Source organism: Peromyscus eremicus, chromosome 14 (genome assembly GCF_949786415.1).
Source record: "Peromyscus eremicus chromosome 14, PerEre_H2_v1, whole genome shotgun sequence".
Taxonomy (NCBI): Eukaryota; Metazoa; Chordata; class Mammalia; order Rodentia; family Cricetidae; genus Peromyscus; species Peromyscus eremicus.
The window spans coordinates 46,991,590-47,004,148 of NC_081430.1; the positions used below are offsets into that span (position 1 = coordinate 46,991,590).

At 38.0% G+C, this 12,559-nt stretch overlaps 1 protein-coding gene across 1 annotated transcript in view; it reads right to left on the reverse strand.

The window, feature by feature from the left end:
• Positions 1-12,559, reverse strand: part of Eml5 (EMAP like 5) — a 120,278-nt gene that overhangs the window by 104,576 nt on the left and 3,143 nt on the right. Inside the window, exon 2 of the mRNA XM_059279779.1 lies at positions 2,167-2,326. Coding sequence (XP_059135762.1) covers positions 2,167-2,326 — 160 coding nt within the window. The remainder of the gene's footprint in view (positions 1-2,166; positions 2,327-12,559) is intronic.

Sequence of the window (12,559 nt, forward strand, 5' to 3'; positions counted from 1 at the left end):
TAGTATGTACTCCACACCTCTATGGTTTTCTAAGTTTAAATTTTAATAACATGCACTCATGAAGACATGATGATAAAATACAAGTATTCACGATTTCTCATGGAACTAGCTCAAAGTAAGCAAGGTGAAGTGCTTCCAAGCAGTAAACGCCATGGAAGGGACATCTCGGCAATGCAATATACTGTAAATACATCTCAGCAATGTGATATATTATAAATAAAGGGGAACTTTAAAAATGAAGAGGAAATTATCTATATCTAAAGGATACTTAGACTTTTACAGTTAAAAACATCTTAAATTTCAAAAAACCTTATGTGTAAAGGAATTTTAAGCTAGTTTTGTAGATTTGTTTAATAATGTTTTATATTCCTTTGGTGTAAGAAAGATATTTTTTCTTTTAAGAAGGAAAATGAGCCGGGCGGTGGTGGCGCACACCTTTAATCCCAGCACTCGGGAGGCAGAGCCAGGCGGATCTCTGTGAGTTCGAGGCCAGCCTGGGCTACCAAGTGAGTTCCAGGAAAGGCGCAAAGCTACACAGAGAAACCCTGTCTCGAAAAACCAAAAAAAAAAAAAAAAAAAAGAAAAAAAAAAGAAGGAAAATGAAATTCTTAAAAGACATAAAGGACTTGAAAGATACTAGCAAACATAGGAGACGAATTGAGTTTTCATAATTGCTAATCACCATGAAACTTAAAAGCAGTGGTAAAAAGAGGCTCCAGTGAAGTCTTCACAGATCCCTTACCAGAAAGTCACTGCTGTAGGATATCTTTCTGTGTGATGTAAATATGTGTTGCTCTGATTGGTTAATAAATAAAGCTGCATTGGCCATTTGGCAGGGCAGGATAAGGTTAGATAGATAAGGTGGTACATTCAAACTGAAGAGGAGGGGAAGAAGGATAGAGTCGAGGAGATGCCAGCATGCAGTTGAAGGAGCAACAAGATGCCAACAGACCGGTAATGCCACAGCCACACGGCAACATATAGATCAACAGAAATGGGTTGAGTTAAGTTATAATAGGTAGCTAGCAAGAAGCCTGACCCATAGGCTATATAATTTGCAATTAATATTAAGCCTCTGAGTGATTATTTTATAAGTAGCTGCAAGACTGTGGGGCTGGGTGGGACCAGGGAAACATGGGACTGTGGGGCCGGGTAGGACCAGAGAAATTTACAGCTACAAGTCACAGACTGCAGGACTCAATGGTGTTATGCCTCCGGGAAAATTATAAGGTATCTACTGACTATCATTTTCTCTAGGATACAACATACTACAATCTAGATCTAGAATCTAGATCCACAACAATAATAAAAAACAAGTAATTAGCCGGGCAGTGGTGGCGCACACCGTTAATCCCAGCACTCGGGAGGCAGAGCCAGGCGGATCTCTGTGAGTTCGAGGCCAGCCTGGGCTACAGAGTGAGTTCCAAGAAAGGCGCAAAGCTACACAGAGAAACCCTGTCTCAAAAAAACAAAACAAAACAAAAAAAGTAATTAAAATTTTCTGTATCTTAAAATTATTTTAAAATCTAATTTAAACTCAAAATATTTAACAACTACAAATTAACCATAGCACTTTAAAAATATGTTTTAGTCGTAACAGCTTCTATACAGAACTACAAAAAGTCTTGGCTTGTTAGAGGATAATTTGGAAACCAATCAGCCAGTGAGGTGATAATTATATCATTGTTTTAACCTTTGATTTTGTAGAAAAGTAACTCATAGATATTGTCTCATTTTCAATAAAACATAATAACAAAAGAAAAACTTTAAAGTAACTGAAAATTAAAGTATATACAGGTCTACTCACAGAAACTTAATTTTCCTAAGGTAACTTCCATATGCACTTCCTTAATACCTTACTTGGAAAATAGTTACAGATAAGATTTTCTGTAACAACCAGGTAATATTCCATTGGACGAGAGTTTCTTTGGCTTTTAGAACAATTTGACTGAGAAAGTTCTTTGTAATGATGAAATCAATACCCCTTGTTGTTTTTATTTTTGTTAGCTATGTTATCCACCCATCTCATTTATACTTTATCACCTTTGGATTAAACAAATACTTTTTATTCAATTGTTTCTCAATTCTATATTATAAATATAATGATTTCTTATAGCAAGTATTTAAAAACAAAAATTGATAAAAAGGAGGAAAATTATCACATACCTGTCCATCTAAGTCAAATGCTAAACAAGCTATACCATGTGTATGAACATCCTTCAGAACAGACACGGTCTGAACAGTGTAAGAATCCCAAACACAGATGTAAGGTTCTTTCCCAACTTGTCCTGTTGCTACCAACACTCGTTCAGGATGTAGTGCAAGACTAAAAAATAAAGAATAAATAAGTAAACAATAAGACTTGAAAATTGCTTATCAAACTTTTATAGCATTTGATATAGATATTTGTATTTACATCTAATATCAACATTAGACTTTGTTCATCTTAAATAATTGGTATTTATAAATAATTTCCATAAAAATTCTTGCTAAGAATACTTAATAATATACTTTATAAAATTAATGATAAACTAATTATAGCCTTCATAAACTCCATACAGTGTGCATAAACTTCTCAAGAAAAGAGATCTTACAAAAGATCAACAGAATTACAGCAACAAATTTGTAGCAACCTATCTATCACATGCCATTTTTTCATTTGGTATTCATGTTGCAAGCCTTCTATTCTACCATACTGTTCCTTTTATTGACTAATATTGGACTAAATCCAGGGGCTGGCTCCATGGTTAAGCACTTGCCATGAGAACATGAAGACTGGAGCTCATACTCCTGGAACCCACTAAATACCATGTGGACATGGCAGACCACCTGTAATTCCAACCTCGGAGAGCAGAGGATCCCCAAGGCAAGCTTGTTAGCAAAAAATAGCTGTATCAAGCCGGGCGGTGGTGGCGCACACCTTTAATCCCAGCACTCGGGAGGCAGAGCCAGGCAGATCTCTGTGAGTTCGAGGCCAGCCTGGGCTACCAAGTGAGTTCCAGGAGAGGCACAAAGCTACACAGAGAAACCCTGTCTCGAAAAACCAAAAAAAAAAGAAAGAAAAAAAAAAAAAGAAAGAAAGAAATAGCTGTATCAGAGAGCTCCAGGTGTGACTGAGAGTCCTGGCCTCCCTGAAGAAGGTACGAGGGCAATCGAGGATGATTCCCAGCATCAATCTCAGGCATGCACTCATACCCATGGGCACATGCACCCAAACATGTGCACCCACAAACATGCATACGCAAATGTACATTATAAACCATATTATACATACATGAAAATGGAAAAAAGATGGCTAAATCTTAATGTCTAAAGTGGCATTTGGTAATGCTTACACTGTAACAGTAATAAATTACAAATCTCATTATAAAAAACAGCAATGTGACGTGGAATTTACAGAAAGTGGTCAACAGGTCTTTAAGAGTAAGACAAAAATCTAACAATTAGTAAGGTCTATGCACATATATCAGCAGAAGGCAGGGAACAACAACAAAATTCTACTTGATAAATGTTTCTACAAGTGAGTTTAAAGTATCAGATTTGCCTTAAAAAAAAAGACATTGAAATGCATTTCCGTACACTAGCAGAGAATACACACACACACACACACACACACACACACACACACACACACATCAAGAAAATCCAGATTACAGAAGCACCAACAAGAGCGAATATAATAATAAACTTAAGGCAGTTATTCTTTCTAGACTGAAATCTAGAAGCCCGACTGCAAACCATTTTAAAAGGTCTAAACAGAAAAATCACAGCAGGTCTACGCTTGAAAGAATGTAATAGTCTCAAGATGGCAATGCTTCTTAAATTGATCTAAGATCAACAGAATCCCTCTCAAAGTACCAGTCATAATGAAATAAAAATAATATAGAAAATTGGATCCTTCAAATATTATTTATGGGACTGTAAAATCGAGCCAGTTTGAAGAACCGTTTAGCAGAGTTACTATAGGATGCGGCAATTATATTTCTAGATACACTCCTAAAAGGAGTAAAAACATATGTCCACACAAGATTTGTACACAAATGTTGATGCCAAAATTATTCATAACAGCAAAAAGTGACAGCTCAAATGTTCATCCACTGAATGGAGAAAAAAGAAATAAAGTGCTAATAGCATGTTGCAACAGAGATGAACTCTGAATTTTAACACTACACAGAAAAAATACATACACAAGGGCCACACATTCTATGGATTCATTTATGTGAAATGTCTGGAATCAGCAACACTTGTGTGACAGACTTTTCTTGGGGAAACACAACACACAAGCATCTATTCACCCCCCAAAAGGAACCCACGACAGACCAAAGTAAAGATCATGCCAATGTCCAACTTAGTGAACCCAAGTGTTTATTGGAATCACTAACAAGAGTATGAGTGAGGAGCCACGTGGAAGAAGGATGAGTCGAAAGCAGCTGCATCACTGAAAAGCCCACCCCAACACAGGTGACAACTCACAAAGGCTACAATCGTGGAGCTCTCTACACAGCTTACAGCAGCAGCTGCCAGCCTGAGACTCTCCCTGAGCTCGGCTAGTCAGTCTCCTCCTCCGTCAGTCTTTCTCTCCTTTTTATACTCTGACAAGGGGCCTGCAAGAATCTTCCAAGTTTATGTTCCCCCAGACTATTTGTTTAAGTCTCATGAGCCTCCCCTTCCCTCCCAGAAGGAATGTTTCATTTCTGAGGGAAATGCCATACAACAAAGAGCCATGCCATGTCCAGAGAAAGCATTTAACAGCACTCCTCCCTTTCCTCCAGTATTAATGGGTTCTCCAAAAGGGCCTATGACTTCCCTAGCCATGGGTTTTGACCATGTCTACAGTATCAGGCATGAACTCCCTCCTGTGGAGCAGGCCTCAAATCCAATCAAGAGGGTGGTTGGTTACCTCCATACATAGTGTGGAGTTTGAGTAAGAATGGCACCCATAAGCAGGATCTAGCACTATAACAATGTAAAAGAGTTCCCCTTTTGTCACATCCACACCAGCATTTGTTGTCATTTATTTTTCTTGTTCTTCTTCTTTTTTTAATCTTAGCCATTCTGGATAGAAAAAGATGGACTCTTCAAGTAGTTTTTTTAAAATAATTTTATGTTATAAATTATAATATAAATGCATCATTTCCCTCCTATTCCTTTCTTTCTTCCATCCCGTCCTATGCACCCTCTTGCTCTCTCTCTCTCAATTCATGGCCATTTTTCTTTGTTATTAAATATATATTCCTAAGGACATAAATACAACCTTCTCAGTCTGTATAATGTTACCTATATGTATATGATCTCAGGGCTGACCACTTGGTATAGGACAACCAATTGGGAAGCTCTTCCCTGGGGAAAACCATTTCTCCCTCTCTTAGAATCCCCAGTTTCCCCTAGTCTTCTGTCTAGGATTGAGACCCTGCAGGCTTTCCCCCTCCCATATTAGCATGCCCATTGATGCCATCCTTGTTCAGGTCTTGTGTAGGCAGCCATGCACGTTGATAAGACTTCATAGGTACAGCCTCTCTGATATAGAAGCCCCCTTTTGAGTCGTTGGTCAGAGCTGTCTAAGAGACTCTCAAAACATTAGAGCCATTGCTGTTGTACTTGGTTGCCTCCTAGAAATGGAAGGCAAGTCCCTACTTGTACTTTGGACACAAAACCCAGAGGACCTGAGCTAGGCTGACCTGAAAGCCTCCTTCATTAGGACTAGCTTTCATGGTACCAGAAGGCAGTGGGAATGTTTCTAAGAGAGGCAAGCAACCAATAGTCCTACTTAGCTATGACAGCTATGAACCACAATAACCAGCATGGCAATAGTGGCACATAATAGTTGGCAGTAACCAATAGCTCTCTAATTGGACTTAAAGTCTACTCAACAAGAGAGAAGCCATGCATGGTAGTGAAAACTTAATATCGTTTTAATCTATATTTCACTGATGGCTAAGGATGTTGAACACTTTTTAAAGTGTTTAGTAGCCATTTGTATGTCTTTTTTTTTCTTTTAATGTTCTGTTCAATTCCACAGCCCATTTTAAAAACTGAGTTGTTTTGTTTTCCTGGTGATTCAGTTTTGTTGATATTGTTGTTTAGTTATCTAGATATTAATTATCTAGATATTAATCCTCTGTCAACTGTATAGCTAGCAAAGATTTTCTCCCATTCTATGGTCTGCCTCTTCTCTTGATGAACCATTTTCTTGTTGTAAAGAAGTTTTTTTAGTTTCATGAGATCTCATTTGTCAATTGTTGATCTTATTCCTAAACTACCCGAGCCCTATTTAGAAAGTCCTTACCTATGCCTATAAGTTGAAGTGTACTCCCTACTTAGTAATCTAGCAATTTTCGGGTATCAGTTCTTATATTAAGGTCCTTTATCCATTTGAAGTTGTGCTTTGTGAAGATTAAAGGTAAGGATCTAGTTCCATTTTTCTGAATACTGAAATCTAGGTTTACCAGTACCACTTGTTTAAGATGCCATCATTCCTCCAATGTGTATTTTTGGCATCTCTGCTAAAGATCCAGTAGCCATAGCTATGCTGATCTATATGTCTGGTTTTGGTCCAGTTCAATGCTATTTATATTACCATGGCTCTGTAATACAATTTAAAACTAGGTATAGTGATGCCTCCTGCAATATTCTTTTTGTTCAAGAATGCTTTGGCTACTCTTGGTCTTTTGTACCTCTGAACAAATTTTATTTGTTTGTTTTTTTCTATGTCTGTGAAGAAAGGTCCTGGCATTTTGATTGGGGTGCTCAAATCTGTAGAGTGCTCTTAGTAGGATGGCCATTATCACAATATTAACTCTGCCAATTCATGATCATGAGGTGTCTTTCCATCTTGTGGGATATTCCTCAGTTTCCTTCTTCAGAGTCTTAAAGTTATCATTGTAGAAGTCTTTCATTTCCTTGGTTAGACTGGTTTCTAGAAATGGGATTTGTTTTTGTTTATTTGTTTTTGTTTTTTGCAGGTTTTTTGTTTTGTTGTTTTTTTGGGGTTGTGTGTGTGTGTGTGTGTGTGTGTGTGTGTGTGGTATGTTGTGGGATGTCTTTCTGTACACTGTGAAGGTGTTGCTCTGATTGATTGATAAACAAAATGCTGATTGGCCAGTAGCCAGGCAGAAGTATAGGTGGGACAAACAGAGGAGAGAATTCTGGGAAGGGGAAGGCTGAGTCAGGAGATGCCAGCCCGCCATTCAGGGACACAGGTAAAGCCATGGAACATATGGCAACATATAGATGAACAGAAATGGGCTGAGTTTAAGTGTAAGAGGTAGTTAGTGGTAGGCCTAAGCTAATGGCCAAGCAGTTTTAAATAATATTAGCCTGTGTGTGTGTTTATTTGGGTCTGAGTGGCTCCAGGAGCTGGGTGAACACAGAAAAACCTTCAGCTACAATGGAGGTTTTTTTTTTTTTTTTTGGTGTGTGTATGTTGAATGGGATTGTTTCCTTAATTTTTTCAGTACATTTGTATGTTTGTCATATGTATATAAGAAGGCTACTGATTATTATGTGTTAATTTTGTATTTTGTCACTTTGATAAAAGTATCTCTCAGTTCTAAGAGGTTTTTGGTGGAGTCTTTAGGACCTTTCATATATAGAATCACCATCTGCAAACAAAGGGATACTCTGTCTTCTTTTCCTACTTGTATTCCTTTTATTTCCTTCTCTTGTCTTATTGCTCTAGCTAAAACCTCAAGCACTATACTGCTTGGATCAAGAATTTATTACTCACTACTTCTTTTGCAGTTAGCACACAATTCCATTAGCCTCTTCTTCCCTATATCATCACCCTTATCTTATCTCTGTAATCTTCATTCAGGCCAGCATTGGTCTTATACCAGGACTACTTCAGTAGTCTTCTGCCAATAACCGTCTTTTCTTTATTGCTCCTTTTATACTTCCCTCAATATAGCCAGAATGATTTTAAAAAACAAGCAAAGACAAAATAAAAACTTGTATTTCATTTATTTTACTGGGAGTAGAGCATGCAACAGAGTGTATGTGAAAATGAGGACAACTTTGTGAAGTTTGTTCTCTACTTCCACTCTCATATGGGTTCTGGGGATCAAACTCAGGCCAGCAGGCTTGTACGGCAAGCACCTGTACCTGCTGAGCCATCTAAATGACCCCAGATAACCTTCCAAAGCAACATAAATTTGACCTTACCAGTCACTTGGTCAAAACTCTCTAATAGCTCCCATTGATCTAGAATAAAATCCTATCTGGATGGAATTCCTCAGCATGTTCTCCAACCTTAACCTGTACCATTTTCCCTCTTGTTCACTCTAGCCACTATACCTTTCTGTCTCATAAAAAAAAGTGAAGAAAATTGTGCTTTTAAAGTTTTTGTCTAGAATGATCTCCAAAATCTTTGCCTCATTTATCCTTTAGGTCAAATGTATTTTGCACTAAGAAGCTTTCTCTAAATACTCACGGTGATTTCAATACATTCTATATATTATCCTAATGCATTTACAGGAATTATCAAGTATCTAAAATTACTATTGTATATATATGATCTAACTCTTCCCATTAAAATCTATATGCCAACCAAGAGGGCAGAAACTTCACACACACACACACACACACACACACACACACACACACACACACATTTTTTTCTTCATTTTGAACCCTAAGCATCTAAAGCAATGATCAGCACATGTAGTCAATCAATCAATATTTGTTAACTAGATTTCCAAAAAAGCTGCTAAAAATTAAAACAAAATTTTGAATAAAATAATCCTCAACAAATGAACAACCCTTAAGAAAATGCTTTCATTCCATCCTTTATAATAGCAAAAACTTTAACACCACCTAAAAGTATGGGGATTTTCCCATAACATTAGGAAAAGCTTCTGTTATAATATTAAGCAAAAAACAATCTATATGTTACATGTAGTGTGACCTCCACTGCTCAAGACTGCAGGTACCAAAAAGGTCACAAGTGAATAATCTAGACTAGCATCCCCCCTCATGTACTAAAATGAGTATGAAATACAGCTTTCCACACTGGGGGCAGCAGTGTCCTGACAGAGGATGTAAAGACATAGATTTAATATAATGGGAAGGAGAATGAATGTCTCCTTTAGTTCGGAAGTGCAGTTAGTACACAATTTCCAGATGATTTTTCCCTCCCTTCCCTATTCTCTCCCTTGGTCATTCACCCCTTCCTTCCGCTGGTCCTCTTCCCCTCCCTCTCTACCCCTTCCTGGCTGTCTTGAAGTCAGCAGTCTCCTCTGCCATTTGCACTGCACCATGATATTCTGCCTTGCCTCAGGCCCTTAGCAACAAAAGACACTCAAATTTCAACTGAAATCTCTGAAAACCATACGTGAAAATTAGCTTTTCTCCTTTTAAATCCCTTTCTCAGGTACTGTATCACAATTACAGAAAGCTGAGTCACATGTGTAAGACATAAAAATCTGCATTTCTCTGAAGTTTTCAGGTAATGTTCCTATTGCTAATCTGAAGACCACACTGTGAGTATTAAGACTCTAGGGCTGCCAGCCACATGCCATTGTTTGGTTGGTTGTTTTATAACAAAGTAAATAGGAGCTGCTGGAATATCCTAAGGGGTGCTGTATTATGTATTAATAATAACCCATTTTGACTTCTTCCTGGACCTCCTTTCCCCTGATCATTTGGACATAATGGTCTCCTGGGCAGGTCTTATAAATGTAATGTAATAACTACAAGACAGCTAACATCTTCACTAATGGGAAGCAGGCTTGGTCATATCTTGATATCCCCACACTCTTCACTTTCCCTTCTGCTCCTCTGGCCACATTTTTCTTATTTCATTTTTCATCTCCCATGCATTTGACTATTGGAGCACAACAGAAACCCATTTCCAGATCCATTCTCTGTCTATACTTGCTACCCTGGTGACTTCATGGAGATTCATGGATTCACTACTTCCCCAATTTATACCAGCCATACCAGGCTGCTTCCTTGAGTTACAGGATATATGTTCAGCTGTCTAATTTACAACCCCACTTACATGTCTATGAAGTATCTTAAATTGAACTCTTCTAACACAGGGCTTTTGATTTTTTTTCCCTTCCTCCACAAACAGAAAATGCTTCCTATAATCTTTCCCAACTCAATAACTGCTAACTCCAGTTCTCCAGATGTTCTGATAAAAATTTCTGTGGTCATTTGTAGCTGAAGAATTTTCTCTCCGGGTCCCATCAAGCCCAGGCAGTCCGACAGCCCACTTATAAAATAAACACACAGACGCTTATATTATTTAAACTGTTTGGCCTAATGGCTCAGGCTTCTAGCTATCTCATTCTTACAACTTAAATTAATTCATTTCTATAAATCTATACCTTGCCACGTGGCTTGTGGCTTACCGGCATCTTCACATGCTGCTTGTCACATGTGGCTAGCAGTGTCTCTCCCCGCCTTCCTGTTCTCTCAATTCTCCTCTCTGTTAGTCCTACCTATACTTCCTGCCTGGCCACTGGCCAATCAGTGTTTTATTTATTGACCAATAAGAGCAACAGATTTGACATACCGACCATCCCACAGCAGTCATTATTGATCTTCCTTTTCTCTCATAATCTACATCTGATTGATTAATCAACCATACTGCTCCTATCTCTAAAATACACTTGGAATTTTACCTTTCTCACTGCTTTCATTGTTATTCTTCCCAATATCTCGTGACTGGTCCAAGCCACCAATACTTCTGGAAAGAAGTCCTACAACAGGCCCCTCAGTGGTTTCCCTGCTTCCCTCCTGCTCCTCTTCTCCAGTATATTCTGAATATAGAAGCCTGTGTGACTTCATTATTCTCCAAGCCAGTACTTCATTATTCTCCAAGCCAGCAACTTCATTAAATTGTTGTCTTAGTCAGTGCTCTATTGTTGTGAAGAGACACCATGATCATGGCAACTCTTATACAGGAAAGCATTTAATTGGGGCTTGCTTACAGTTTCAGAGTTTTATTCTATTATCATTATGGCAGGGAGCATGGTGGCATGTAGGCAGACGTGGTACTGGAGAAGTAGCTGGGAGTTCTACATCTAGATCCAAAGGCAACAGGAGAAGAGAGACACTGGGCCTGGCTTGATCTTTGGAACCTAAAAGCCCACCGCTAGTGACACACTTCCTCCAACAAGGCCACACCTACTCCAACAAGGCTATAACTCTTCCAACAAGGCTACACTTCCTATTTCTTCTCAAGTAGTGCCACTCCCTGATGACTAAGTATTCAAATCAATGAGCCTATGGGGACCATTCTTATTCAAACCACTACAATTGTTAAAAAAAAAAAAAAACTTCCAGTCTCAGAGAGAAGGCCAAAACTCCACTTAGGAAGGTCTTACACAATCTACTCCATCTCACCTTTACCTCACTGATCCCAAGTTCATGCTACTCCAGACACACCAATTTCCTTATTGTTCCTGAAATCCATTAGGCCTTCTACTTCAGAATTTCCATAGAGAAGAATCTCTTTGCCTAATCTATCCTTTACTCAGATTCCAACACAGTATATTTCCTCACCTCCAAGTCTCTAGAGTATCACCTGAACAGTGAGGCTTCCCTTCCACCCTGTCTGAGCACCTACAAAAAAAATGTTCTTAATAGTCCTGATTCTTTCTCCTTAGTTTTATACACACACACACACACACACACACACACACACACACACACACACACTACTATTCTGCCACAAAGAGGACAAAATCCCATCATTTTGACAACATAGTTAGAACTTGAGATCACTGCTAAGTAAAATAAAACAAATTACAAGCTCTCTCTCATATATGGAACTGTGTTTTGAACTGATCTCATACAACCTGAGAGTAGAATGGTGCTCATAAGAGACTAGGGAAAACAAGACAGAAGGTAGGGATGGAAAAAGACGATCAGTGAGTCCTAAGTTATAGTTAGGAGTAAGAAGTGTGGTACTGCACAGTAGGATGGCTACAGTTAATGAAAATGTACTCTCTATTTCATACAACTAGAAGGACTTTCAATGTTTTCAGCAAAAAGAAATGATAAATGTTTAAGGACACAAATATTTTACACAGACTTAAATATTATATAATATATACACATATCAACATTTGTACAATTTTTGGAATTTTTTAGAAAGTATCTTAATAAGATGGGCATGACCAAATATGTCAAATGGTGACAGAAATTGAAAAGGACATAAACTGATAATTAGCCACTGCGTTTGGCAGTGCGTGAAGTCATTGGTGATCCTGAGAGAAATGGCTATATCAAAACAGAACCAAAGGTAAACGGAGATGATGAAGACAGTAAAACAAATTTTAAATATTCTGTCATAGCACGAGAGTATGACACTGGGTAGTGCTGTTTCCCAGAATACTTAAGGTGAGTCTTCAAGGAAAATAGGGAGAAATAGTCTTCTGAAGGAATAGATTGATTTATTTTTAAACATTTCAAGTTCTAGATCTATAAAATGTGGACAATTGAATAAACCAGAGGTTAATGTGAAAACACACCAAGTTAACTATATCCTATTCATGGTCTTTCCTGGTGTACATGATTTGAAAACTTCTGATAATATCCACTACTTTGCCAA